The sequence below is a fragment of the Carcharodon carcharias genome, chromosome 5 (genome assembly GCF_017639515.1).
Source record: "Carcharodon carcharias isolate sCarCar2 chromosome 5, sCarCar2.pri, whole genome shotgun sequence".
Taxonomy (NCBI): Eukaryota; Metazoa; Chordata; class Chondrichthyes; order Lamniformes; family Lamnidae; genus Carcharodon; species Carcharodon carcharias.
Window position 1 is genome coordinate 47,387,857 of NC_054471.1, and position 25,782 is coordinate 47,413,638.

At 42.1% G+C, this 25,782-nt stretch overlaps 1 protein-coding gene across 2 annotated transcripts in view; it reads right to left on the minus strand.

Annotated features, from left to right (window-relative positions):
• afg1lb (AFG1 like ATPase b) overlaps positions 1 to 25,782 on the minus strand; it is a 154,266-nt gene that overhangs the window by 110,168 nt on the left and 18,316 nt on the right. For both annotated transcript variants that reach the window (XM_041187264.1, XM_041187263.1), the window contains exons 2-4: positions 17,578 to 17,804; positions 8,180 to 8,231; positions 3,197 to 3,298 (exon numbers count right to left, since the gene is read on the minus strand). In XM_041187264.1, coding sequence (XP_041043198.1) covers positions 3,197 to 3,298; positions 8,180 to 8,231; positions 17,578 to 17,804 — 381 coding nt within the window. The remainder of the gene's footprint in view (positions 1 to 3,196; positions 3,299 to 8,179; positions 8,232 to 17,577; positions 17,805 to 25,782) is intronic.

The following is a 25,782-nucleotide window of genomic DNA, read 5'->3' on the forward strand; positions in this document are numbered from 1 at the left end:
ATTGATCTCCCATGAATATGTGGTCAAAAGGGCTACAAAGACTTTCAGGATTGCTTTCCTACTCTAACATCTGTAAGGTCCAGTTGGTCTTAAGACCCAGGGCAACTAGCCTTGCTTTAGCCTTAAGTCCTATCTGCAGCTTTTCTATACCAATCCATCTACTCTATCTGGTATTTCAGAATAAACTCCCAATTCCAATTCCTCCAGGCTATCTAATTTTTGTTTTGCCTCTTTTAATTACCAACTAGTTTATTGGAAGCCAACAAAACCTCACGGTCATGAGGACTTCTGCTCCTATCCTATCTCTAGACTGTTCTGTAGCCTACTTTTATTGTGCAATCTATTAAAACTGCGGCCTCTACTTGTATTTTGATGGCTTTCAGGACTACTACTGTAAGATCTCTCCTCTGTGTGATTGGAGACTCTTTTTCTCAGGTACATGATAGTTTTGAAACATGAGTCACTCTTTGACCTATTATGAGGACTTGTTTTCTTTCTTTCCATCTTTTACCCCATTCTGCCAGTCCATGGACCTCACTTCGTGGCCATCATCTTGAACATTTAACCAATATTGAAACTATCCCAGAATGTTGAACCGCCAATCCTGCCCTTCCCTCAACCACGTCTCAGTGATGGCTATTATATCACAATTCCATGTGTCAATCCTCACCCTTAACTCATCCGTTTTACCTGTAATACTCCTGGCATTAGAGGCATCCAGCATTGCCTTACTTCCTTGAAACTTAATGCAGCTGTACTCCCTCTGACTTGATTGTTTTACTGTATTATGATGTGTCCCTACTCTGCTAACATTGTGTGTCACCCCCCCGCCGAATTAGTTTAAGCTCCTCCCAACTGCACTAGCAAACCTACCCGCTAGGATGGTTTAGAGTAACTAGTGTAATTTTGAGTTAGCAACCTTATGTAGAATGTGTTATTCTTGTTCCAATAATCAGGCTAGAACATCACAGACAGATGATGTCACATCTAAAAGAAGAATTAGAACAATTGCAAAGCTTGATTGGTCAGTTGAACATAAGACCAGATTCAAGATTTGATGTATTGGAACTAGGTACTACAATGAAGCACACTAAAGTCGAGGAAGTTTTAAGGACAAATACAACATTTTTAAAAATTAAATATGGAGAGATGCATATTTAAATTTCTATCTATGGGTGACTCAAAGAACATGAAATTAGTCATTTTTAGTGATGCCTCTCATCTAAATCTTCCTGATGGGTATTCAAATGCAGCAGGTTTCATAATATTTTTGGTGATCGAAACTGGGGAATATTGCCCTTTAGTCTGGGAACCTAAGGAAGTAAAAAGGGTTGTTAAAAGTACTTCAGCTGCAGAAACACTGGCTCCTGTCAGTGGATACGAAATTAGGGGGAGATGGCGTAGTAGTAATGTCGCTGGACTGGTAATCCAGAGATCCATGGTAATGTACTGGGGACATGGGTTCAAATCCCAACATGGCAGCTGGTGAAATTTGAATTCAGTTAATAAAAATCTGGAATTATAAAGCTAGTCTCAGTGACCATGAAGCGAACATTGATTATTGTAAAAACCCATCTGGAAATCTGCCATCCTTACCTGGTCCGGCCTACATGTGACTCCGGACCCACAGCAATGTGGTTGACTTAGCTGCCCTCTGAAATGGCTGAGCAAACCACTCAGTTCAAGGTCAATTGGAGACGGGCAACAAATGCTGGCCTTGCCAGCAACACCCACATCCCATGAAAATAAGGAAAAAGAAAAATTTTATTTGTTAAATATTCGAGGAAATTCTGTACAAAGGGTGTACTTAAAACAGTTTGCCCATTGAACACTACATAGGTAATTATTCCTTGTAGAATAACGTTTATTCGACAAAAAGCTTAAGTGAAAAAGGATTAAGAATAGACCTTGTTAACATGAAACAAGTCGTAGAAAAAAAGGAAATCTCTAAGTCATCAACTATCTGATTTGTCTTACAAAAAGGAGTGCTTGTACCAAGAAGCTACTGGGGGTGCGAGATGAGGAACTTCTAATATCGAAAGTAATTTTTTTCTTTCTTCTTCGTTTTTTGCTATTGTGAGCATTAATTGTTAAGTTTCATGTAAATAATGGAAGAAAATCCATTAATCATATAAATTAAGGGCAAGGATAAATAGGTGGAGGGCATTCATTATTTGAGTGCATATTGTTACTAGGGTGATGGGTAGGGTGAGGAGTTATACACTTGTATATTCACATTTATTTGCAAATAAGTCAAAACAGAGTAAAGCTTGACTTATGGTATCCTCCTTAGAAGTTTAACAGCAGGCAGGAACGTAGAGTTAAGGCCACAATCAGGTCATCCATGATCCTACTGAATGGCAGAGCAGGCTCGATGGACCAAATGGCCTACTCCTGCTCCTATTTCTTATATCTTTAGTTCTTCTGGTGAATTTTGTATTCATCAGGGTGAGGGTCTTTGCAATATTTAAAATATGCATATCTACTTCAGGAAATCTGTCAACATCAAGCATCCCAAGATCAGGTGTAACATAGTCTTAGAGTATTCTCTATTGCACCAGGACAACTTTTCTTTCTTCCACAGTAGCAACCCCTTTGGCCTGTTTACAAGTGGCAATTTATATCAAATTTGGGAATGTTTTGCATCATGTGCTCATATCCAGAACTGGGCTGAAACTATCCAAACTCATTTTAAATGATATTCTTACAAGAGGATATCTTTACAGCTTCAGCATAGGCTGAACACAACCCAGATATTCAGGTCAAAGAACATTCTGGCAACAAATACATGTTATTTTTAAAAGAAGTTGATAATTCTTCTGCACAACTGCCCCTCCAATCATCACCCAGCACCATATGTTTCCTGACCAGAAGGACCAAGCCCCTTTCTTTCCCAACCTCCATCAATGTTGCTCCAAAAATAGCTTTCAGGGATATGCAAGGGTAACTCAGGGCAACTCTATTATTTTTCCTTCTTGCCTTTAAGATCTTGATCACTCTTTCCCACTTCCTGATGGAAGCCGATTTGAAACTGAGAACTTATTGCATGAGGATTAGCAGATGTGAATCCACAAGTTACCACTCTGTTGTAGACAATAGGAGCTACAATGCAAATTGACTTTATGATACAAGGTTAAAAAGTATTGCATTTCTGCTGACATTCTGCATTTCTGGTGCTCTAGTTAGGATATCTTACTTTGATGGACGTCCAGCATAAAACCATGAAAATGTACTCGATTTTTCCTTTTAACTGCCGCATGAGAATAAAACAGGTCCATCACCATCGTCTTCCCCGTCCCTGTGAAGAACAAGGGAGGTTTTGCATCACAAAAATAGGTAATGACGTTTCCTTTCATTAGATTTTTACATAAAAAGTAAGGAGCATAATGTGTCAACCTTTATTTTCAATCAACATATGAAGGTGAAAGCTTTGTAGATGCATAGGTTAACCAACATTGTGGAATTTGTCTTTTCGCAATTACTATATAGATATGCAAAGACTAACAGTTTTAATTTGGCAACACCCAGTTACAAAACCATTGATTTGGGAGAATTTTTTTTTAAGCTGATGTTTTTCTTGCTTCCTTTACTAATCTATGCAATGAGCACAGTTGAGTGCAGTAGCAGAGCGGTATGTTACTGGGATAGTAATCCAGAGACCTGGGATAATAATTCAGAGATGGGAGTTTAAATCCCAACATAGTTTAAATTCAGTTAATTAAATAAATATGGAATTTAAAAAAGCTAGCATCAGTAATGATGACTATGCAGCGACTAAACTGCTGTCTGGTTCACTAATGGCCTTTAGGTACGGAAATTTCCATCCTTACCTGGTTTGGTCTCTATGCCACTCCAGAAACACAAAAAACGTGATTGACTCAACTGCCTAGCATGTAACAAACTGCTAAGAACCAGCGTGAAACAGCATAAAACTGGATGGGCTACCCAACATTATTTGGACATAATAAAGGCACAAACAGTCCCATTGACCCTGCAAAGTTCTTCTCACTAACATCTGGAGACTAAGAGAACTGTGCTGACAGTTACATCACAGAATGATAACCATCAGTCAACGTCCCAGACTCTTTCCTTACCATCCCTAGGTATGCCCTGTCCCACAGACTGGATAGACTCACCAGTGGTGGCAGCACAATGGTATACATTCATGAGGGAGTGGTCCTTGGATTTCTCAACAGACCCAATTAGGTCTCAAGGGATCAGATCAAATGTGGCCGTGAAACTTATGCTAATCACCATCTTTTGTGCCTCTCCCCCTCCTTCCCTAAGCTGATGAATCGATACTCCATCATGCTGAACTCCACTTCGAAGATGCACTGAGGATATCAGGGCAAAGAACTTGGTTGACTTCAAAGTTCATCACAAACAGTGGCTTAGTAACACCATAGAAAAGTTACGGTGCAGAAAGAGGCCATTCAGCCCATTGTGTCTGCGCCAGCCAAAACAAAAACTAGCCACTGATTCTTAATCTCACTTTCCAGTGCCTGGTGCGTAGCCTTGCAGGTTATAACGCTTTAGAGTGCAGATCCAGGTACCTTTTAAATGAGTTGAGTGTTTCAGCCTCAACCAACAATTTAGACAGTGAATTCCAAACACCCACCACCCTCTGGGTGAAAAAGTTTTTCCTCATGTCCCCTCTAATCCTTCTACTAATCACCTTAAATCTATACCCACTGGTAATTGACCCCTACTGGTTCAGTTGGCTGAGTCCTGAAGGACATGGCTACTAGAATAGGCTTGCAGTGTGGCAAGAGAACCAATACCAGGGAAAAAGCCTACTTGACATCACCCTCACTAATCCACTGTTGCAGATGTATCTGTCCATCAGTGTTGGTCGGAATCAGGGCCACTCTTGACTGCAAAGTCCTTGTGGAAATGAAGTCCATCTTCACATTGGGGTCACCCTCCACCATGTTGCATGGCACTACCACTGAATTAAATGAGATAGATCTGTTATCAATCTACCAGCTCAAAACAGGGTATGCATGAGGTGCTGAGAGTCATCAGTAGCAGCAAGATTAAATACCACCACAACCTGTAACTTCATGGCCCAGCATATCCTTCACTCTACCATTGCCATCAAGCCTGAGGATCAGCCCTGGTTTAATGAGGAGTGCATATCAGGAGCAGTACTAGCGAGCATCTAAAAATGTGATGCCAATCTGATGAAGCTACAACACAACTTACTTGCTAAACAATGAAAGCAGCATGCCTTAGACAGAGCTAAGTGATCCAACAACCAATGCATCAATTAAAGCTCTGCCATGCAACCTCATCTGGTTGTAACTGGTGGTTGATAAAACTAACGGAAGGAGGTGGCTCCATTAATGTCTCCACGATGACAGAGCTCATCACATGAGTGCAAAGGACAAGGATAAAGCATTAACAACCATTTTCTGCCTGAAATACTGACTGGCAATGTTTCCACTCAACTGTGCAGCCACACAGCAGCCTGAAAAGTACCACACAGGCCTTGTTCTGGGATAAATAACTCATATGTGACTGTGCAAAGATATTTAAAAAGGCCATGCACTACAACTAAATTTTAAAGGGAACATTGCCAAATGGATGATCCATTTCAGCCTCCTCCCAAATGCCAGTCATCAACCAATTCAATTTAGTCTATGTGAAGTCAAGATTTGGCTGAGCATGCTTTGCACAACAAAAGCTAAGTGCCCCAATAACATCCTAGTTGTAGAACCAAAGACTTGTGGTCCTAAGCTAGCCGAGCCCTTAGCCAAGCTGTTCCAGTACAGCTATAACACTGGCAACTACCCACCAATTTCCATCTATCCACAAAAAGCAAGACAAATCCTAAACAGCCAATCCACCACCTCATCAGTCTACTCTCAAATCATCAGCGAACTGATGGAAGCTGTCATCAATGCTATCAATAATAATAAGGCAGTGGGTGATGCCCAGTTTGTGTTGGAAGCTCCAGACTTCATTACAGCCTTGGTTCATACATAGACGAAAAGAGCTGAATAGTGGGCGAGGTGACTGTGATTGACCTTGATATCAAGTTAAACAGTAAGGCACCAATAAGCCTCAGTAATATTGAAGTCAATCAGGATTGGGGGAAAACTCTTCACTGGTTGGAGTCATATCTAACACAAAGGAAGATGGTTGTGGTTGTTCCAGGCCAATCATCTCAGTTCCAGGACATCACTGCAGGTATTCCTCAGGGTAGTGTCCTCGACCCAGCCATCTTCAGCTGCTTCATCAACAACATTCCCATATTCGCTGATGATTGCAAAGTCTTGAATTCCATTCACAATTCTTTAGACAAAGCTGCATATTCACCTCTTCCTTGACATTCAACAGCATTATCATCTTTGAATCCCGAATCAACATTTTGGTGGTCAAAGCTGACCAGAAACTTAACAGGACTAGCTACATAAATACTGTGACTACAAGAGCAGGTCAGAGGCTGGGTATTCTATGACAAGTGCCTCACCAAAGTTTTTTCACTATCTCCAGGACACAAGTCAGGAGCAGGATGGAATATTCTCCACATTCTTGGAGAGGTGCAACTCCTGCAACACTCAAGCAACCCAATGCCATCCAGGACAGAGGAACCTGTTTGATTTGCATCCCATCCACTAACTGAAATATTCACTCTCTTCACTAGTGACACAATATGGCTGCAATGTGTACCATTCCCAATACACACTGCCGCACTTCCCAATCCCACAAGCTCTACCTCCAACAAGGAAAAGTGCAACTGAAGCATGGGAACACCACGATCTCCCACTGCCCCTCCAAGTTGCAAGCCATTCTGATTTGGAAATACATCACTGTTCGTTTACTGTCAATGGGTCAAACTCCTAGAACTCCCTACAGCACCATGGGAGTACCTTTGCGACATGGAGTGGAGCCATTCAAGAAAGCAGTTGACTAACACCTTTTCAAGGGTAATTAAAGATGTGCAATATTTACTGGCCTTGCCAGTGACACCAATATCCCATGAATGAATAAATCTTTAAAAAAAATGACACTACTGCAGTCCCTTTCACATGGCATAGCTCTGGCCACAGCTGCCTGTAATGGCGCCTCAGTTGCCTTTCCATTACTCCAATTGCCAATCATCTACCCCTAACCTGCTCCACTATGACTGCCTGATCTCATTATGCTTTTGCACCCTGCATCCCATAGCACCAAACACCCAAAGCCTGCCTGATTTCATGACCCAGATTTCCCCTCCCTTGCTGCTGTCAGGTGCCAGGAACCCTCATCCTCCTCCTCTTACCCAAATTCAGCTAAAGGTGAGAGCCTACTCCCACCCTGCTCCATCCATACTAGGTAAATCCTATATTGTATTGAAAATGTGCCCTTGACCTTGCTATGCTGCACTCACTCACTAAAACAAACTGAATTTTTATAGCACCTTTAACATAATAAATTGTCCCAAAGTGCTTCATAGTGGAATTAAAAAGCAAGATTTGACACCGAGTCATATAAGGTGACATTAGGGGAAACGGCCAAAAGCATTAGTGAACCAGATGGGTTTTTACAACAATCTACAATGGTTTTGTGATCATCAGACTTTTCGATACAGATTTTCACTGAATTTCAAATTTCACTATCTGCTGTGGTGAGATTTGAGCCCAGGTCTCTGAAATACCAGTACAGTGACAATACCACTATGCCATAACTTCATAATAAGCATTTTTGAAGAGTGCTGCTTTTTTTCTGCATTACTACAGTTCAAGTATTTTGGTGTTTCCTTCCTCCCATGATGAAGATCTAAAGTTTTATTCAGTTAATTCCACACCATTATTCTAAGTGGTGTGAAGTTCAAACACTCAATAGACTGAATATATTCAAATTTGACGCCATTCAAAAAGTGTCCATTTGGGTCAACTTGGGAAAACAATTTAAAAATGCTATCCTGTGGTATATCTCACAATGCACTGGAATAAATGCCACTTATTAGTTCCACTGATTTAAGCCAACATTTGTTTTTAATTATCTGGTTTTCAAATATCCACAGCCTGTGATCCCACTTCACCTGGTCATACAGCACAATGGAAGATCAGCTAATATATTTCCAATATAATTATAATGTATGAGAAGAATATACATCAATCAAATCAACAGCAGCTAAAATATGCAGTCGCAGCTTAATGTGCCAGGGTGCAGAACAATTATCAAGACTTACCAACATCTCCATATACATAAAGGCCTTTTGGAGGTTTAGATCTTTCAAAAAACTGCAAACACAACACAAGGAACAGATATTTTTCAGAGGTGCTTAAGCAAAATGAAATGCACTGTACATATTTTCAACTTTTTAAAAAAATGTTTTGTTGCTCTCAGTTGATTACTTGACCAAGGGAGATAACTGCTAATGATGTGCAAACACTCAAGAGGACCAAGTAAGTAATGAACGCGCCTACAGAGAAAAGACACACCCATACGTACAAAACTGCAAGGCCAACAACATAAAAAAGCAAGGGGAGTGCGAGCGACGGGGGGGCGGGGGGGGAGCGCGAGTCAGGGGTGGGGGGGGGAGCGCGAGCGAAGGGGATTAAGATGAACATACTCCTCCTGATTTGGAAACTTAACAGAGCCATTTCTTAATTTTCCCCATGCTAAAGTAATAAAACACAGAAGGCTGTAGACAGAACAAAAACAGAATTACCTGGAAAAATTCAGCAGGTCTGGCAGCATCAGACAGAATATGCTCTGGCTAAGGTTAGTAATGACTAATGGAATCTGCAGGTGTTTACTCCAAGTCCAACAGCATTTACACAAATCATATTATAGATTACACTACGTATTGTAACACATTCTGATGACAAGCTCTCTGCCCAGGAGACATACTAATTAACGTGAATCAGTTTGAGTGTCAGATGGCTTTTACTTTTGCTGTGAGTGAAGCATGATCCTGCTGGTTAATTCAACATGCATTTGTTAAGGCAATAAACAAGGCTGTAAACAGTGCATAACTAATCCTATTAAACAATTACTTATCACAGAGCAAACACGTTTCAACAGTAGCAACAACATATACTTATATAACATAATTAATGTAGCAACAAAGGCGCTTCAGAGGAGATAAAATAAAATCAGACACTGAGCCTCATATGAAGAAATCGGGCAGATAACCAAAAGCTCAATGAAAGAAAACAAAAATTGTTGGAAAAGCTTAGCAGGTCTGACAGCATCTGTGGAGAGAAAGACAGAGTTAACGTTTTGAGTCTATATGACTCTTCTTCAGAACTCTTCTGAAGAGTCATCTGGAGTCGAAAAGTTAACACTGTCTTTCTCTCCACAGATGCTGTCAGGCCTGCTGAGCTTTTGCAACAATTTTTGTTTTTGTTTCAGATTTCCAGCATCTACAGTATTTTGCTTTTAGCTCGATAAAAGAGGTATGTTTTATGGAATGTCTTAAAGGAGAAGAGTGAGGTAGTGTTAAGGAAGGTATTCCACAGCTTGGGGCTTCGCAGCTGAAGGCGCGCCAACTATAGTAGAGTGATTTTAAAAAAGCTAGGATCCAAAGAGGCCAGCATTAGAGGAGCACTGATATTTTAGAAAATTGTATGGCTAGAGGAAGTTAAGAGATAGGGAGGGATGAGGCCATGGGAGTGAGTTGAAAACAAGGATGATGCTGCTAAACCTGGAGGCAATGTAGGTCAATGGGCACAGTAGTGATGGGTGAAAGGAACTTGGAGCAAGTTAAGATAAGGGCAGCCGAATTTTGGATCACCTCAAAATTTACAGAGGACAGAATGTGGGAGCAGGACAATAGGACGGTCAAGTCTAGAGATAACAAAGGCATGGGTGAGGAATTCAGCAGCAATGAGCTCAGGCCAAGGAAAGATCAATGTTCTGGAGGTGGAAATAGGCAGTCTTTGTGGCTGGAAGTTTGTCGCTGACTCAAATATAACACTTAGGTTGCAAACAGCCTGGTTCAGCCTCAGATAGTTGCCAGCAAGAGGGATGGAGTCAGTGACGAGGGAACCAAATTTTTAGTGGGGACTAAAGACAATGGCTTCAGTCATCCAGCATTTAGTTGGAGGAAATTCCTGTTAATCCAGTACTGGATGTCAAACAAGCAGTCAGGCAATTTAGGGACAGTGGATAGGTCAAGAAAAGCGATGGTGAAATAAGCGATGCTAAACATTCAATGTTCAGCAAAGGGCTTAGTTTCATACCCTTACGCCCTCATCTCAATGAATTTCAGGCTTGGCATGATGCTGAACTCTTCTTCCGCTGCTTTCGTCTCCATGCTCACTTCTTTGGGCAGGAGTCCTCTCCCCGTTCAACGGATCTTTTTACCCACCTCCAATATTCTCCCTCCACCTGGACCGTCCCTCTGGATTCTTACCTGCTCTTGATCTTTTCATTGAGAACTGTCGGCATGACATTAGTCGTCTCAATTTCTCTGCTCCTCCCGCCCATTCTAACCTCTCTCTCTCTCTCTGAACTTGCTGCACTCCGTTCTCTCAGGTCTAACCCTGACATTGTCATCAAACCCGCTGACAAGGGTGGTGCTGTTGTTGTCTGGCGCACTGACCTCTACCTCGCAGAGGCTGAGCATCAACTCACAGACACTTCCTCCTACCTCTCCCTGGACCACAACCCCACCACTGAACATTAAGCCATTGTTTCCAGGACTATCACTGACCTCATCTCCTCTGGAGATCTTCCTTCCACAGCTTCCAACCTGATAGTCGCCCAACCTCGGACGGCCTGCTTCTACCTCCTACCCAAAATCCACAAGCAGGACTGTCCCGGCAGACCGATCGTGTCAGCCTATTCCTGCCCCATGGAACTCATTTCTCGCTATCTTGACTCCATTCTCTCTCCCCTTGTCCAGTCCAATGCTAGAGGTAACAGTGTGGGAATTGGAAAAGAAGAGTTCCATTTTTTAAGCAATCAAAACTTTTACAGTCTAACCCCATGAAGTCTCATCACATCAGGTCAAACATGGGCAAGGAAACCTCCTGCTGATACCACATACTGCCCTCCCTCAGCTGATGAATCAGTGCTCCTCCTTGTGGAACACCACTTGGAGGAAACACTCAGGGTGGCAAGGGCACAGAATGTACTCTGGGTGGGGGACTTCAACGTCCATCACCAACGGTGGCTCGGTAGCACCAAGGGAACCAGCAAGAGGGAAAAACATACTTGACCTCATTCTCATCAACCTATCTGCCGCAGATGCATCTGTCCATGACAGTATCGGTAGGATGACCACTGCACAGTCATTGTGGAGACGAAGTTGCGTGGCATTACCACCATGCTAAATGGGATAGATTGTAAACAGATATAGCAACTCAAGACTGGGCATCCATGAGACACTGTGGGCCATCGGCAGCAGCAGAATTGTACTCGAACACAATCTGTAACCTCATGGCCCAGCATATCTCCCACTCTACCATTACCATCAAGCCAGTGGATCAACCCTGGTTCAATGAAGAATGCAGGAGGGCATGCAGGAGCAGCACCAGGCATACCCAAAAATGAGGTGTCAACCTGCTGAAGCTTATAACACAGGACTAGTTGCATGCCAAACAGCAGAAGCAGCAAGCGATAGACAGAGCTAAGCGATTCCACAACCACTGGATCAGATCTAAGCTCTGCGGTCCTGCCACATCCAGTCGTGAATGGTGGCGGACAATTAAACAACTCACTGGAGGAGGAGGAGGCTCCACAAATATCCCCATTCTCAATGATGGGGGAGGCCAACACTGCAGCACAAAAGATAAGGCTAAAGCATTTGCTACAATCTTCAGCCACACAGATGCCTGTTTTCAGCCAATTTGATTCACTCCACATGATGTCAAGAAATGGCTGAAGGCACAAGATACTGCAAAGACTATGGGCCCTGACAATATTCCAACAATAGGACTTAAGAACGTGCTGCACCTCTAGCCAAGCTGTTCCAATACAGCTATAACACTGGCATCTATCTGGCTATGTGGAAAATTGCCCAGGTGTGTCCTGTACACAAAAAGTAGGACAACTTCAACACAGTCAATTACCGCCCCATCAGTCTCCATCATCAGTAAAGTAATGGAAGGGGTCATCAACAGTGTTATCAAGCAGCATTTGCTTAGCAATAACCTACTCACTGACACCCAGTTTGGGTTCTGCCAGAGTCACTCAGCTTCTGACCTCATTACAGCCTTGGTTCAAACATGGACAAAAGAGCTGAACTCCCGAGGTGAGGTAAAAGTGACTGTCCTTGAAATCAAGGTGGTATTTGACAGAGTGTGGCATCAAGGAGCCCTAGCAAAACTGGAATCAATGGGAACACTCCACTGGTTGGATTCATACCTAGCACAAAGGAAGATGGTAGTGGTTGTTGGAGGTCAGTCATCTCAGATCCAGGACTTCATTGCAGGAGTTTCTCAGGGTAGCATTCTCGGCCCAACCATCTTCAGCTGCTTCATCAATGACTTTAAGATGGAAGGAAAGTCAAAGTGGGGATGGTCGCTGATGATTGCATGATGTTCAGCACCCTTCGTGACTCCTCAGATACTGAAGCAGTCTGTGTCCAAACACAGCAAGACCTAGACAATATCCAGGCTTGGGCTGACAAGTGGCGAGTAACATTTGTGCCACACAAGTGTCAGGCAATGATGATATCCAACAACAAGAGAATCCAACCATCACCCTTTGATGTTCAATGGCATTACCATCACTGAATCCCCTACTATCAACATCCTGGGGGTTACCCATTGACCAGAAACTGAACTGGACTAGCCATATAAATACTGTGGCTACACAAGCAGGTCAGAGGCTAGGAATCCTGTGATGAGTAACTCACCTCCTGACTTCCCAAAGCCTGTTCACCATCTACAAAGCACAAGGCAGGAGTGTGATGGAATACTACCTTCTTACCTGGATGAGTGCAGCTCACACAACACTCGAGAAGCTTGACACCATCCAGGACAAAACAGTCGCTTGATTGGCACCACATGCACAAACATTCACTCCCTCCACCACAGTCGCACAGTAGCAGCAGTGTAAACCATCTACAAGATGCACTGCAGGAATTTACCAAGGCTCCTTAGACAGCACCTTCCAAACCCACGACCATTACCATATAGAAGGACAAGGGCAGTAGACAGATGGCAAGACCACCACCTGGGAGTTCCCCTCCAAGTCACTCACCATCCTGACTTGGAAATATATCACCTTTCCTTCATTGTCGCTGGGTCAAAATCCTGGGACTCCCTTCCTAACAGCACTGTGGGTGTACCTATACCACAGAGACTGCAGCAGTTCAAGAAGGCAGCTTACCACCAACTTCTCAAGGGCAACTAGGGATGAGCAATAAAATGCTGGCCTAACCAGCAAAACCCACATTCCATGGATGAATGAATAAATAAATAAATCAGTGCATGGAATATTTATGGTGTGAGTGTTATGCAACATCAAATAATGTAAGCATGATACCAGAAAACAACAACCTAAAATATGACAGAGGATGTGCATGTGGGACATACCATGTGGCTCACTATGAAATTTTATCTGATAACTCGTGTGAACCACCTTGGGACATTTTTACTCTTTTAAGGGTGCTATACAAATACTGGTGTTAAAACGTTTTTGGTGGGAGGAATATCAGCCCGGATACCTGGAGAATTCCCTGTTCTTTGAAGCATCCATTATCACATCCATTAACAGGCAGGATGGACATTGGTTTAATATTTCATCTGAACGGCATCATCTTTAAAAACCCAGCAATCCCTCACTCGTGGTGTCAACTTACTATCATGTATTCAAGTCTCACTCTAGAACTTGAACATTTAAGCTGCCAGCTCAGAAACAAGAGTGCGAACAAATCAGCTAAACTGACATGTAACTAAATTTAAGGTAAGGGAGATTTTGTATCTATGAATCTGGCATTACATCCGAGTTAAATTTTGATATGACAATTGAAGCTTCAGACCATGTTTACTTCAACTGTTACTTCAGAACATTTTATTCCTAACACAACTTTGGAACATTTGATCCTAGCAGAATTCTGTAGCAGTTCTTTCATTCACAAGATTAGCAGCAAATCTATGCCAATATTTTTGGAAATGGTATAAGACTGGACTAAAGATTTTATATATAACAGCTCCTAATTTTCTAGTAAGCCAACATCGTCATAGTAAGAAACTATTTTCTATTTGCATATTAAAGAGATTTTAAAAGCTGCCTAGTTAATTGTCATGGTTGTTTCCTTGTCATTTAGGTGAAAATGTCATAATAAATGTTTCGTTGATATTGTAGTTGAGCTAATAAGCCCCTGAAGGCCACCTACTTGAATTTGCACAAGCTGCTTACACTCTAGATAATCAGTTCCATGGCACCAACTGTTTTAATTTTTTTCCCCCTCCCCTCTCCTAATTATAGCAGTTTATACTGGGGCATCCACAATCCCTGTGCACTGATAGTATTATGTTAGCTCGCCAAGTTGCCATGTTTGATGTCTGAATCCAGAAACTAGACATAATATATAACAGGTTAAGTTTAGAAACCAGGGTACAAAACAAGGAACATCGTAGTAACATCTATATAGCATCTTGAACATACAGAGACATCTTAAAGCACTTCACAAAGATGTGTTTGGAGAAGAACATAGATACTGACTCAAAGTATTAGATAACATTAGAAGGGGAGACCACAAGCTTAGTTGACGAGATGGGGTTAAGGAGGGTTTGAGGACAGTGTCAGATGCATTCGCCACGTGTGGCTAATTGTCGAATCCAGATGTGGTTAATTGTATTTCTAATTGGTAAATTTTAAAAAAGGCACTATTATCAGGCATATTCTCAGTGTATGCCAACTTTAAAATCATTAGATCACTTTTGATCATTAAAATGTCATGAACATGAATGTTCCCCAAGTACAGAATATGATCAAGGCGGCTAATGTAATGCAGGCCTTTATATCCAGATGACAAGAATACAAGCAGCTATAAGTAAAGCTTCAGCTATACAAAGCCCTCCAAAGACCACACCTGGCATATCTGGAGCAGTTCTCGGCACCCACAGCTTATATTGACCGTGGAGAGAGTGCAGCGTAGGCTCACCAAAATTATATCTGAACTCCAAAGATTACAATATGAGGATAGATTACAAAAACTTGGGTTGCATTCTCTGGAACTTAGAAGGTTAAGGTGATTTGATCGAAGCTTTCAAGATACTAAGGGGGAGTTGAGGCATTTAGGGCTAAAGGACACAGTCTAAAAATTTGAGTTAGACCTTTCATGAGCGAAATGAAGAAATGCTTCTACAGACACAGTGGTAAAAGTTTGGAACTCTCTTCCGCAAATGGTTCATGTGACCTTAACTTTTATAAGTAATTTTGGCAAGAAAACGGCAAAACAAAACGCAAATGTGAGTCTTCACTGATAGTTGTGAGTGCTTTACTTCCCTGGCTACTAACTGTTGAACATAAGACTTAGAAGCAGAAGGAGACCATTCAGCCCTTCAAGCCTCTCCACCATTCGATAAGATCATGGCTGATCTGATTGAGGTATCAACTTCACCTTCCTGTCTGCCCCCCATAACCCTCAACTCCCTTGCCTATCAAAAATCTAACTTGGTCTTGAATAAATTCAATGGCCCAGTTTCCACTGCTTTCTGGGGAAGAGAATTCCACAGACTAGCGATCCTCGGAGAAAAAGATCCTCATCCCCATCTTAAAAGGTAGACCTCTTATTCTTAAACTGTGTCCTCAAGTTCTAGTCTCCCCAACATGTGGAAACATCCTCCCGGTATCCGCCCTGTCAAGTTCCCTCAGGATCTTGTATGTTTCAATATGATCACCACTCATTCCTCGAATGGGAATAGGCCCAACCTGTTCAACCTTTCTTCATAAGATAAACCCTTCAGCCCAGGAATGACTTGAATGAACCTTCTCTGAACTGCTCCTAACACAATTACATCTTTTTCAAATAAGGAGACTCAAACTTTACAGTACTCCAGATGTGGTCTCACCAAGGCCCTGCACAGGTACAGTAAAACTTCTCTATTTTTATATTCCATTCCCCTCACCATAAATTCCAACTTCCATTTGCCTTCCTGATCACTTGCTGTACCTGCATGTTAACTTTTCCTGATTCATGTACCAGAACACCCAGAACCCTCTGTACCAGAGTTCTGCAATCTCCCTCCATTTTAAATACTGTACTGCTTTTCTATTCTTCCTGCCAAAGTGGACAAGTTCAAATTTTACCACATTATACTGCATCTGCCAAATTTTGCCCACTCACTTAACCTGTCTCTTTTTACAGACTGTTTGCGTCATCTTGAAAACTTACTCTCCACCTATCTTGCTGACATCTCAAAACTTAGCAACCATATATTTGGTCTCTTCATCAAAGTCATTGATATAGATTGTAAATAATGAGGCCCCAACACTGATCCATATGGCACTCCACTAGTTACAGCTTGCCAAACCAAAAATGATCCATTTATCCCTATTCTCTGCCTCCTGTTTGCTAACCAATCCCCTATTCTAATATGTTAACCCCTCCACCATGAGCTCTTATTTTGTGTAGCAACCTTTGATGTGACTTTTTGGAAATCCAAGTACACCACATCTACAGATTCCCCTTTGTCCTCATTGTTTGTTACTTCTTCAAGAACTCCAATAAACTAGTTAAACATGATTTCCCTTTCACAAAACCATACTGACTCTGCTGGATCCCAGTCTGATTTTCTAAGTATTCTGTAATAACTTCCCAAGACAGATTTTAGGCTGATTGACCTATAGTTTCCTTCGTTCTATTTCCCTCCTTTCTTGAATAAAGGTGTTACGTTTGTTATTTTCAAATCCACTGGGACCCTTCCAGAATCTAAGGAATTTTGGAAGGTTGTAACCAATGCCTCTACTATCTCTGCATTCACCTCTTTTAAGACCCTAAGACATAGGCCATCAGATCCTGACAATTTCTCAGCCTTTAGATCTAATAGTTTTCCCAGTACCATTTCCCACAGGATGGTGATTGTTTTAAAGTTCCTCCCTCCCTTTCACTTCTTAACTCTTGATTTTCAAGTATCTTTGGAAAGTTTTCTAAGTCTTCTACAGTGAAAACAGACACAAAATACCTGTTCAACACTTGCCTTTTCCTTGTTTTCCATTATTAATTACCCAGACTCATCCTCTAGAGGACCAACACTAGCTTTAGTTGCTCGTTTCCTCTTTAAATACTAGTAGAGACTCTTACTATTTTTACATTTCGAGCTTTTAAAGGTGGGGAGGGCAACAAGGCAAAGAGGTTTTGGGAGGGATGTCAAGAGGGTAGAGTCCACATGGCTAGCACTGCAAAGGTCACTATGAGGCTCCAGCAATTTTATTATTTATGTAGTTATCAGCACCAAATGTAGATTACACAAGATGGGATAGAAGAAATTTGTGAGTTTTTACAGATCTCGCTAAGATTTAAAAAATAAACAAAGAGAAACCAAAAGGTCAAATAGGCAACTAAGCATATTATATATCACAATTTGATGTCATACTGCATTGCTTCTTTGCAGCTCCTTAAAGCTCTCTAATATGCTCACCTGCTGACCCCTGGACTTCTGATATCTCAACTTCTGATCTCACCTTTGAAAAGAAATTTTGCTGATCAGGGTTGTATCCTTTAAGTGCTTCATGAAGCTTCTGTAAACACTGCACAACCCTTCTCTGGTGGTCATCACTTTTTAGGTCACCTTGTCTGACCAACCATTCATAGTGCTCCAAAGGTCCTTCAACACTTGGTGCAAAGGCAGAGCCTTTCTGCTGAAACCTTGTATCAGGTGAAGCACTGTTTGTTGCTGGAAGAATGTAACCTAAAAGAATGCACAAATCAAATTGATTACTTGAATCTTCAACTGTATGGCATCTTCAGAAACAATAAATTGATTCTGTATTTCTGAAACAGAGGAAAGGCCAGGTAGTCTCAAGAAGACCACAAATCAAGTTATTCAAACCAGCTTGCTATAGTGAATATTCAGTACTTTAAAAGCAGATGACTAATAATATTATCTTAACAACTTCTGCTGCTGTTTAACCATCCCAGGTTTTGTCTTCTTTTAAAGCTTTCAAGCAGCATGTATTTTCATTGCATTTCCTCTCATCCATGCCTTTGTTACCAAGCATTTAGCATTTCACATAATAAGACATACCAAGGCACTTCACAAGGGCATTATAAAACAAAATGACACCAAGCCACAGAAGGAGATATTAGGTCAGATTACCTAATGTTTGGCCAAAGATGTAGGTTTTAAGGAAAGTCTTAAAGGATGAAAGCAAGAAAGCGAGGCAAAGAGGTTTGTTTAGGGCAAGGATGCCAGAGTTTAGGGCCAGGCAGCTGAAGGCATGGCCACTGTGATTAAAATCAGGGATACACAAGAGGCCAGAATTAGAGGAGCTCAGATACATAAGTTGCGAGGCTGGAGGGGGTTATAGAACTGGAGAGGAGTGAGGCCATGGAGAGATTTGAAAACTAGGATCAGTATTTTAAAAATCAAGGTATTACTGAACCAGGAGCCAAGCATAGGGGCGACAAGTGAACAGGATTTAGTGCAAGTTAAGACATGAGCAATGGAATTCTGGATGACCTTACATTTATGGAGCATGAGATGCTACCGGGAGTGTGGAGAGTGTTGCAAAAGTCAAGTCTGGGGGCAACAAAGGCATGGCTGAGAGGTTCAGCAACAAATGAACAGGCAGAGGCAGAGTTAAGCGACGTAATGAGGTGGAAATAAGCAGTCTTAGTGATGACGTGGATACTTGATTGAAACCTCACCTCTGGGTCAAACATGACACCAAGATTGTGAATAGTCAAGTTCAGTCTCAGACAGTTACCAGAGAGAGATATGGAATTAGTGGCTCGGGAGTGGAGTTTATGGTGGGGACCAATGGCCTTGGTCTAACTGGAAATTTCTGTTCATCCAGAACTAGAATCCAGACAAGCAGACTGACAATTCAGAGGCAGTGGAGGGGTTGAGAGAGTTGACGGTTTTTAAAAAAAATTATTCATTACTGGGATGTTGAGTGTGCTGGCTGGGCCAGCATTTATTGCCCATCCCTAATTGCCCTTGAGAAGGTGGTGGTGAGCTGCCTTCATGAACTGCTGCAGTCCATGTGATGTAGGTACACCCACAGTGTTGTTAGGAAAGGAGTTCCAGGATTTTGACCCAGTGACAGTGAAGGAACGATGATATAGTTCCAAGTCATGATCATGTGTAGCTTGGAGGGGAAGTTGAATTGGTGGTATTCCCATGTGTCTGCTGCCCTTGTCCGTCCAGGTGGTAGCGATCAGGGTTTGGAAGGTGCTGTTGAAGGAGCCTTGATGAGGTGCTGCAGTGCATCTTGTGTTGCTACTGTGTGGCTGTGGTGAAGGGAGTGAATGTTGAAGGTGATGGATGGGCTGCCAATTGAGCGGGCTGCTTTGTCCTGAATGATGTTGAGTTCGTTGTGTGTTGTTGGTGCTGCACTCATCCAGGCAAGTGGACATTATTCCAACACAATCCTGACTTGTGCCTTTTAAATGGTGGACAGGCTTTGGGGAGTCAGGAGGTGAGTTATTCTCCAAGAATTCCCAGCCTCTGACCTGCTCTTGTTGCCACAGTATTAATATGGCTGGTCCAGTCAGTTTCTGATCAATGGTATCGCCCTGGATGCTAATAGTGGGGGATTCAGCAATGGTAATGCCATTGAATGTCATGGGGAGATGGTTGGATTATTTCTTGTTGGAGATGGTCATTGCCTGGTACTTGCGTGGCATGAATATTACTTGCCATTATCAGCCCAAACCCATATATTGTCCAGTACTTGCAGCATATGGACACGGACTGCTTGTTAGTGTCTGAGTCATCGCGAATTATACTGATCTTTGTGCAATCATCTGTGAACGTCCCCATTTCTGACCTTATGATGGAGGAAAGGTCATTGATAAAGCAGCTTAAGATGGTTGGGCCTAGGACACTACCATAAGGAACTCCTGTAGCAATGTACTGGGGCTGAAATGGCTGACCTCCAATAACCACAATCATCATCCTTTGTATTAGGTATGACTCCAACCAGGAGATTGCCCCCTGATTCCCTTTGACTTCAGTTTTGCTAGGGTTCCTTGATGCCAGCACTGGGCTCCTTGATGGTGAGATAAAACAGGGCAGCATTAGCATACATGTGGAAACTAACATTACGCTTTTGGATAGTATTGCCTTAGGACAGATGTAGATGAGAAATACGAGGGTCCCAAGGCTAGATCCTTGGGGGGGTCACCAAAAGTGATGGCATGGGAGAGGGAAGAGGAGCTGTTGTGGGTGATTCTCTGACACCAATTAAATCAATAAGAATGAAACCAGGCAAGTCCAGTTCCACCCAGCTGGACAATGGTGGAGAGACATTGGAGTAGGATGGTGTGGTTAACAGTGTCAAAGGCTGCAGAAAGGTAGAGAAGACAAGGAGTGATAGTTTACCTTTGTCACAGTCACAGAATATTGTTTGACATTGTCACGAGTCGCAGAAGTGAGAGAGGGGTGGAAACCTAATTGGAAGGATATAAACATGGAGTTCCAGGCAAGGTAGGAACAAATTTGGGAGGTGATAATATATTGAAAGGGCAATTCTGGCCCTCAACAGTGTGAGAGAACTCACCAGCATTTTCGAAATCATTACCTTGACATACTTCTACATTCCACTTCCATACTTCCACTTCATGGGACAAAACAGCAAGAACTCGGCAGACAAAACAGCGAGAGTGGATAGACAGCCAGGAGATTGAAAACAGAACATGTACAGAAACATAAACTTCGAAACATGCACAAGGAAAGAAAGAATTTATAGACACAGGACAGCAATCTGATTTGTGAGGACGAGCGAAGAATTTCTATTTTCTACTAATCTCCAATTTATAGTTAACAGTATAAGAGTAAGGTTAAAGTAAGTAAAAGTAAAAAAGTGATTTAAAAGTTTAAGTTTAAGGCATGGCAGGACAGCTCAGCCACGCAGAATGACCGTCCTGTGGCACGTGGGGAGTCACGGACGCTTCTCGTGACCGAGACGAGCCCACGTGCAGGAAGTAAGTGTCACTAGCTGCACAAGCTTGAGCTCCACGTTTCAGAGCTTGAGTAGCAGCTGCTGTCACTGAGATGCATCCGTAAGGCTGAGAACAATGTTGATCACACGTTCAGAGAGGTGGTTCCACCACAAGTTTGGGGCAAGCAGGCAGATAGGGAATGGGTGACCACCAGGCAGTCCAAGAGAAACAGGCAGATAGTGCAGGAGTCCCCAGAGGTCCTGCTCACTAACTGGTTTTCCATTCTGGATATCGGTGAGGGGGATGGAGGAGTGCAGCAAGAGCTAAGCCTGTGGCACCATGGGTGGCCCAGCTGTACAGGAAGGGAGGAAGAAGAACGGAAGGGCAATACTGATAAGGAATTCTTTAGTTAGGGGAGCAGACAGGCGTTTCAACAGTTGTAAACATAACTCCAGGATGGTTTGTTGACTCTCTGGTGCTAGGGTCAAGGATGTCACAGAACGGCTGCAGGACATTCTTGTGGGAGAGGGCGAACCGCCAGAGGTCGTGATCCACATTGGTACTGACGACATGGGTAGGAAGGGGGATGTGGTCCTGCAATCGGAATTTAGTGAGCTGGGTAGAAAATTAGAAAGCAGGACCCCTAAAGTAGTAATCCCCGGATTACTCCCAGTGCCATGTGCAAGTGAGTACAGAAATAGGAAAATAAGACAGATGAACGCGCGGCTGGAAAGATGGTGCAGGAGGGAGGGCTTCAGATTGCTGGGACACTAGGAATGGCTCTGGGGGAGATGGCGCCTATAGAAGCCAGACAGGTTGCATCTGAACAAACCCATAACTGAGTTCTTTCTGGGCAGTTTTGCTAGTGCAGGAGGGGAGGATTTAAGCTAACTGAGAAGGGGTGTCGGAACCAGGAGAGAATATTAGAAAGTAATACCAGGGTGCACAGAATGCTGAGGTAGGCAGATAGCACTAAAATAGAGAATAGTAAGTTAATAGATGGAGTCAGAGTAAGGGAGCAAGTAATGAAGTCTAAATCAGGGTTACGCTGCATGTACGTGAATGCACAGAGTATAGTTAATAAAATAGGGGAGTTACAGACACAGATTGCCTTGTGGGATTACAATGTTGTGGCGATAATGGAGACCTGACTTAAGAAAGGGCAGATCTGGGTGTTAAATATTCCTGGTTACAAGGTATTCAGAAAAGATAAAAAAGGGAAAAAAGGAGGGGTAGTGTTTTTCGTTAAGGAGCGTATTGCAGTACTGGAGGAAAGAGGATATGTCAGAGGACTCAACAACAGAATTGACTGGCTACAGCTAAGGAATAAGAAGGGTGCAATTACATTGCTTGGTGTAATGTATAGACCACCAGCTAGTGGGAAAGATATAGAGGAATAAATCAGCAAGAAAATTACAGAGAGGTGTAAACATCATAGAGCAGTTATAATCGGGGACTTTAATTACCCGCATATAGACTAGGATAGTGGTAGTACAAGTGATCATTGTATCATAAGGTTTAGGATGACCGCGGAAAATGACATTGGGCAATCCAGAGTAAGAATAATCAACTGGCAGAGAGCAGACTTCAATGGGGCAATAGCGGAGCTGGGCCAGATAGACTAGAACCAAAGGTTGGTGGGAAAAACAGTAGCTGAACAATGGGCTACCTTCAAAGAGGGGATAGTTTGGGCACAGTCAAGGTATGTTGCCTCAAAAAGGAAGGGTAGGTTAAACAAATCCAGAGCTCCCTGGATGACAAAGGAGATAGAAATTAAGTTAAAGAAGAAAAAGTGTGCTTATGGTGTCAGGTGTCAGGTGCAAATATAATTGAGAAGCAAGCTGAATACAGAAGGTTCAGGAGGGATGTGAAAAAAACTACAAGAAGCAAAGATGGATTGTGATAAAACACTGGCAACTAACATAAAAGGAAATCCCAAAGGAAATCTATAAGCACATCAATTGTAAAAGGATGGTAAAAGGAGGAGTAGGGCCAATCAGAGACCAAAAAGGGGATTTACACACAGGAGGCAAGAGGCATGGCTGAGGTGTTAAATTAATACTTTGCATATCTTTATCTACAAGGCAGATGCTGCCCAGGCCATGGTGATAGAGGTGGAAACTCAGTCAGTAGAAGGATATAAAATTGATAAGGAGGGGCTATCGGTACTTAAAGTTGATAAGCTACCGGGACTGAATGAGATGCATCCAAGAATATTGAAGGAAGTGAGAGTGGAAATTGCAGAGAGGCTGGCAATAATCTTTCAATGTTTCCAGGGAAGGTGCTGGAGGACTGGAGAATTGCAAACATTAAGACTTTGTTCAAAAAAGGTTGTACAGATCTGCCCTGCAATTACAGGCCAGTCAGTTTAACTTCAGTGGTGGGGAAGCTTCTCAAAACAATTATTCAGGATAGAATTAATAGTTACGTGGAAAAATGTGGATTGATTTGGAAGAGTCAGCATGGATTTGTTAAAGAAAAATTGATTCTAACTAACCTGGAGTTTTCTTGAGAGAGAACAGAGATGGTTGATGTGGGCAAGGCCACTGATGTGGTGTATATGGACTTCCAAAAGGAGTTCGATACAATGCCACACAACAGATTTGTGAGGCAAGTTATAGGTCATGGAATAAAAGGGGCAGCAGCAGCATGGATACAAAATTGGCTGAGAGATAGGAAACAGAGAGTAATGGTTAATGGGTATTTTTCAAACTGGAAGGAAGCTTGTAGTGGAGTTCCCCAGGGGTCGGTATTGGGATCCTTGCATGTCCTGACATATATAAATGATCCAGATCTTGGTGTGCAGGGGAAAATTTCAAAGCTTGCAGACGACACAAAACTTGGGAGAATTGTAAACTGTGAGGAGGACAGTGTAGAACTTCAAAAGGAAATTTTCACAAGTGGGCAGATAGGTGGCAGATGAAGTTCAATGCGGAGAAGTGTGAGGTGATACACTTTAGTACAATGAACATGGAGACAAAGTATAAAATAAAGGATACTATTCTAAAGTGTGTGCAGGAGCATAGAGACCTGGATGTATATGTACATAGGCATTAAAGGTGGCAGGACAGGTAGAGAGAACTATTTCTAAAGCATACAGTATTCTGGGCTTCATTAATAGGGGTATAGTGTTCAAGAGCAGGGAGGTTATGATGAATTTATATAAGACACTGGTTAGACCTCAGCTGGAATAGTGTGTACAGTTCTGGGTGCCACACTATAGGAAGGATGTGAACGCATTGGAGAGAGTGCAGAAGAGGTTTACGAGAATGGTCCCGGGGGCACACGAGAAGCACTGAGAGTAACATGAAAATGACGAGATAGACCCTCAGTTACCAAGGCTGTTGGTGGTGCCAGGTGAATTTAGCCTTGTTCAAGAGAGGGGAGTTTGTGTAATATCTAAGTATTACATGCTACAATTTAACCTCAAAGATAGGATACCAAATACAAGCTTCCCCATATACTGTGAGTATAATATCACAATGATAGATAGGGGCCCCTGATTCCTAATCCATTTAAAAAGGGAGTCCCTCAACCAACAAAGGTACAGCACCACTAGATACAGAGAAAGGAAGAAAAACTTGCATTTATAAAGCACCTTTCACAACCTCAGGAAATCCTAAAGTGCTTTACAACCAATGAAGTACTTTTGAATTGTTATCACAATTGCACTACAGGAAACACTGCAGTCTATTTGCAAACGCCCACAGCAAGAGTACAATAATGGCTACGGCCAGATAATCTATGAATGATTTCAGTTGATTCAATGATAAATAGTGGCCAGGACACTGTGAGAACATGCCCAAGATCCATGGACTCACTCATGTCACCCACAAGAGCAAAGGTACCTTGGTTTATATATCATCCAAATCACAGCACCTCCAACAGCACAACACTTCTTCAGTACTGCACTGGCATATCAGTCTAGATTTTGTGTTCAGCTGTCTGGGATCAATCTTGAATCCACAACCTACTCACTCAAAAATGCATCTCAACACCATCCCCTGGAAAACACCCCAAAATTACCTTGTAATGGATCAACACATTACTTTTCCAGTAAGATTGTGAATTTATAGTAAATTGGAGAAAGTTTGGTGCTATACCCATAAGAATCTGGATTCAAAGCATCCAAACTAATTTCACACAAAGCTCTCACTGGGCTGGATTACAAATTTGAGTCCAGACATCATCTAACCTAGAATGCTACTTCAAGCCCAGTCGTGCCAGTGTGGCCAGGAGATATAGAATTAAATTTCACCAAAAGTAAATGTAAAAAAAACCTAACCTGTATTCAAAGACACTTTCAATTTAAATTATCAGATCATTTGAATTTTTCAGACAAACTTTGCACATTTTGCTAAATTCAGATCATTGGATAATCTGATTTTTTTAAGCATCAAAAATGACTGTGCTCTTAGGAGTATAAGCACTTGAAATAATCCAGTAGGTAAACTGCTGGCATTAGATACTTTGGTGGGTGGTTGAGAGGGATAAATTGAAAATGTAGTTAGACACTAGGTTGGACAAGTTGGAGTACTGGTAGGATAAGCTACAACGGGCTGAATGTCATTTTTCGATCTGTTAGCATTGCAATTTGTTGTACCAATTGTTGAGCTCTGATGCAATTTGTAGTCTGAGCCACTTAGAATATATACTCCTCAAATTGTCTGAAACTACGAGTCTTGAAAAAAATTGTTAATCAAAATCCATCAACTACTAATCAATTTTCAAGTAGCTGCAGCAGTTCCATTAATCAAGTCAAAAAAATTATTTGGAGCCCA